Source organism: Myodes glareolus, chromosome 3 (assembly GCF_982192425.1).
Source record: "Myodes glareolus chromosome 3, mMyoGla1.1, whole genome shotgun sequence".
Taxonomy (NCBI): domain Eukaryota; kingdom Metazoa; phylum Chordata; class Mammalia; order Rodentia; family Cricetidae; genus Myodes; species Myodes glareolus.
Window position 1 is genome coordinate 102,610,309 of NC_142028.1, and position 4,994 is coordinate 102,615,302.

Below are 4,994 nucleotides of genomic sequence, written 5' to 3' on the forward strand. Positions count from 1 at the left end.
AGGACTAATTTCAGAGGCATTTCACTTCCGTGGTGGGATGTATTGCAGGTATATTTTTGAGACCATTATGAATAGGGTTGATTTCCTGATTCCTTACTGGTATATTTGCTATGGTATTCAGACAGACTGATCATTTTTCTGTGATCTATTTTATATCACTGTACATGATCTCACTCATATTTAGAACCCAAAACTGTCACCCTCACAGAAGTTGAGAGCAGATAAAAGGTACTAGAGGTCAGGGAGGTCAGAGGGAGGATTACTCTAGTGAATATTAGGTCAAAGAGGACCAAGTCACAATGTGACAGAAACAAGATTCTGGACAGCATGCTGACTGTACACACAGAGAATACTACATCCGGGAGAGAATTAGAGGGACAGATGTAAGGTTTGTCTAAACACTATGCGGTGCACACATGTATTCTGCTCAATTTTTTGACATTGTGTTCGTTTGTATAATTTGTATGGTGTAGAGTATCAACTTAAAAGTACTGGGAAAATGGGAAAATTACAGAATTAACAAATTAAAAATGTTCTATACAGCAAAATTTAATAGAAAGCAAAATAATTTAATTGCACAGGATGGTTTGCTACATTAAAGAAAATATAAAACTTTAAGATTGAATTTAAATAACTTAAATGATATAAATAGTAAAATGAGTAAATACAGACATACACAGATACACCAAAGAGGATGAAGGAACAAATGCTTTCATATGTAGACCCAAATTGTCTCTGTTCTGCTGAAACATCTAGGCAGGTTGATTGAATTCATGCCAAAATGAACAAGAGGTTTTGGTGGACAACTTAAACAGTGAGGTACAGAGTCCAACCCCTGTAGACTCCTCAGGACTTACTCCTCCTTCTTGCTCAATTCTTTTATCCAGTTGTCTGAGAAAGACCAGGCTCTCATGATTTCTACTTTGACCACCTCCCAGGCACTGGGGCTGTGTTTCTTCTCTCTCAGGTACTCAGTGATCCTCATGAAATATTTCTTCACAGGGTGTTGCTGGCTCTGGGGATGTTCCTGCACCCCCACCTGCTGCACTGGACAAGTCTGCAGTTTCTCGAGCTGCTTGTCAAGGGCTTCACAGAACTTTTCTAGGAGGGTTATCTCCCACGCAGCATATGACTCATCTGAGGTGAAGAGCAGCAGGCTCTGCTCGGTCAGCTCCTGCAGTACCTGGATCACTTGAGGCTTCTGGATCTGCTGGGCATCCATCTCCTGCAGGGGACATAGGAAGTCATCTCTATCCTCCAAATAGAAACGAGGCGAGGATTGCTTCTTTGGTACCAGGAGTTTGAAGAGAGTCTCGTCAGTCGTATTCAGGACACAGCCCAGAGAGCAGGTTGACCAGTAGCTCATCAGCACCAGGATCATCAGGAAGTCACAGGGTCTGGCCATTGTGGATGTTGCAGATGCTGCTGGTCCTGTGGGCTGTTGGTCCTGAACCTTCCCCTCTAGGTTCTCTGAAGACCATCATCCCTGCATCTGCCTTAAATAGGGTAAAATTAGTTTTCATTTTCTGAATGCCAGCCCCTTACTTCCCAATTGTCTCTTCACTTTCTTGATCTCATCCTCTGCTTGTGTCTAGACATTTTTTTTTCTAAACCATTTTGGTTTTCATCTTTGTTTCCTCTTTCACCGCTGCCCTCTGAAAGCTGTTGTTTTCAGCACTTTTCTGTTTCTCAATGGCATTGTCATTAACCGTTACCCCACAGATGATCATTCCTTGTTTGAAACTTACACTATTTTATCTATTTTAAAGATAAAGTTTCTCCTAAAATTTTATTTAAAAGTTATTTAAATTGATTTTACATTGTGTTTTATTTATATTAATTAAATAAATACTTAAATCATATGTAAGGTGTGATGCAAATTACTTCTAAATGAAAAGTATCAATGTAATGGTACCCTTCAAATTGCCTTCATTAACTCTAATATTGATTTACATAAGATGCTCATTGTGTCATTAGTATATCTTCTCTGTTCTTCCAATGATTGCCATGCCATCATGAGGTATCCAGGTGCAAAGGCTTACTGTTCAAGCTTGATGCGCTGAGTCCAGGGTTGAAACAGAGAAACAAACTCTCAAAAGTCAGACTCCAATGAGCACATTCACACATGGTAAGAGCTTGTGTCTACACACACACACACACACACACACACACACACAATGCATGCACACACACAAAACCCTCACACCATTACATAAAACACACTCACATAAGCACACATGTACCTCCACACAAATGCACTCACCTACACATTTACAACTTCACACATGTAAACACAAAACCACACACTCAAACACAAACATAAATTCACCCCCCCCACACACACACTCACACAGTGGTGCACACACTCCTGTGAGCACACTCACAGACATGCTCTCTGTCACACACATACACACACATCTATTCACACACACATACCCGATAATAACAGAGGAGTTATTAAGAGTAATAACATCTCAAAACAAAAACTTTCATTTGTCACACTTCAGATCCTTACCTTTACGGATTTATTCACCCCATGAGGCTGGACCTCTTACGTGGTCTTCCTAACATTCCGGGGTCCAGAAGAAGTGGACTCTAATGCCAGGGAAGGAATGGGCTTGCAATCGAGATGAGAGCAAGCCAGCAAAGTTCAAAAGCTTTCTTTGTTCACGTCCTCTATGGGATTCCAGCAGAAGGTGTGCCTCAGCATAGAGGTGGGTCTTCCTATCTCAAAGGATCTGGGTTAAAGGTGAGTGGTCCCACCTCAAAGATCCAGATAAAAGGTGTGCCTTCCCTTCCAAAATCTTGCTTAGAAGTGGCACTTCCCACTTCGACTCAAGAAAAATTCCTTACAGGATTCTTCGTTTTGAGGAGTTTACTTCTTATTACTCTTGTGTATGACTGTGTGTGTGTGTGTGTGTGTGTGTGTGTGTGTGTATGTGAGAGAGAGAGAGAGAGAGAGAGAGAGAGAGAGAGAGAGAGCATGTACGTAAGTGTAGATGTTTGTTCACCAGCGTGTGAGTGTGTGCACATGTGTGTGCATATGTGTGGAAATGTATGTGTGTTTGAGTGTGGGGAACATGTACATGTGAGAATGTGTAAATGTGCATGTGAGTGCATTTTTGTGGGGGGGTGTATACTTATGTGGGGGGAGTGTGTGCATGTATGTCTGTGTGCTTATGTGAATGTGAATGTGCATTTTTGTGTGTGATGCAGTGTGTGTCTATATGAAGATATGCTGGAGTGTGTGTGTGTGTGTGTGTGTTAGGTGTGGAGTGTGCATGTTTGTGTGTATGTATGTGTGTGTTTGAGTGTGTGTGAGTGTGTGTGTGAGCAGCCTCAAGATTGCGGCACCATGAATGTGGTGGTCAGAGGACAAACTACAGGACTCAGATCTCTGCTTCAACCATGGGTTCCAGGAATCAAACTCAGTTCATCAAACTTGGACAGAAAGCCTTCACATATTGAAACCTCATGATGGCATTGCAATCACTGAATAAGTAGCCAATATACAGTGATTATTAAATCAAACATACATATAAATCAGTATTAAAGTTAATAAGGGCAACTTGAAAAAGTATTTTTTTTCCTTTTAAACATTGGAAAAACTTAGTGTTCCATTAAATTAATATGCTAAATTTAGAAACAGCAAATTTGCATCATATCTTAAATTATAATTTTAAAGTATGTATTTGATATAAATAACAACAGAAAATTTAATTACAAACTGAATTTCAATATCTTTTTATTACAAGTTTTAGAAGAAATTTATCATTGAATTATGTGTGTAAATATCAAAAGTTGAATGCATATGTGTGGTTAACAGTTAATGACAATTTTACTCAGGGCAAGAAAACCTCTGATACAGATTTGTTTAGGAGAGCAATGAAACAGGAAACAGTAATGAAAATAAAAATGGTTGAGAAAAATGCCCAGATACAGCTGAGAATGAATGAAGAAAAGTGAAAAGAGAATTGTGGAGAAGGGGAGGGCATTCAGAAAGTGAAAACTATTGTTTGTCCTGCTTAAGACAGATGCACAAAGGATGATCCTCAGAGAACCGCACCTGCAGCATCCACAATGGCCAGAACCTGTGCTTTTCTGATGGCCCTGGTGCTGATGAGCTGATGGTCAATCTGCTCTCTGGGATATGATCTGCCTCAGACTCATAACCTCAGGAACAAGGGAGCCTTGACACTCCTGGCACAAATGAGGAGACTCTCCCCTCTCTCCTGCCTGAAGGACAGAAAGGACTGCATTCCCTCTGGAGAAGGTGGATGCCCAGCAGATCCAGAAGACTCAAGCCACCCCTGTCCTGCAGGAGCTGACCCAGCAGGTCCTCATCCTCTTCAGCTCAAAGGACTCATCTGCTGCTTGGGAGACAACCCTCCTAGACACATTCTGCACTGGCCTCCACCAGCAGCTCAGTGACCTGCAGGCCTGTCTGATGCAGTAGGTGGGGGTGCAGGAACCTCCCCTCACCCAGGAAGTCTCCCTGGTGGCTGTGAGGAAATACTTCCACAGGATCACTGTCTACCTGAGAGAGAAGAAACACAGCCCCTGTGTCTGGGAGGTGGTGAGAGCGGAAGTCTGGAGAGCCCTGTCTTCCTCAGCCAAGTTGCTGGCAAGAAAGTCCTGAGTCAAAGTGAAGAAGTCTCTCCTGGACTAGGAACCTGAACCTCACTGGGCAGATTCTGCCATCTCAAAAAATCTCAGACATTTTGGCAGGAACTCACTCCACCTGCCTAGGTGCTTCTGCAGTAATGAGTAGGTTCTAAGTGTGCCTAGTTCTAAGACATTTGTTTCTCGTCCATTCAAATTTATTTATTTATTTATTTATTTATTTATTTATTTATTTATTTATTCATTCATTCATTCATTCATTTATCTATCTATCTATCTATTTATTTATTTATTTGATTTAACTTACTATTATAATTTCATACAGTTTTTTTTAGTTAGCCAATACTTTAGTAAGCACCTTATTTTCTTTG

The 4,994-nt window shown here is 40.9% G+C and overlaps 1 protein-coding gene and 1 pseudogene across 1 annotated transcript; one reads left to right on the forward strand and one right to left on the reverse strand.

Moving 5' to 3' along the window:
- Positions 1-853: 853 nt before the first annotated feature.
- Positions 854-1,405, reverse strand: LOC125412651 (interferon alpha-13-like). The gene has a single exon (XM_048453469.3). It carries the CDS (start codon positions 1,403-1,405, stop codon positions 854-856), a length of 552 nt encoding a protein of 183 aa, XP_048309426.3.
- A 2,675-nt stretch (positions 1,406-4,080) lies between these two features.
- Positions 4,081-4,639, forward strand: LOC125412578 (interferon alpha-12-like; annotated as a pseudogene).
- The last annotated feature ends 355 nt before the right edge of the window (positions 4,640-4,994 follow it).

Excerpts from the sequence above, each read along its gene's own strand:
- LOC125412651 (XM_048453469.3), bottom strand. The coding sequence starts at position 1,405 with ATGGCCAGACCCTGTGACTTCCTGATGATCCTGGTGCTGATGAGCTAC.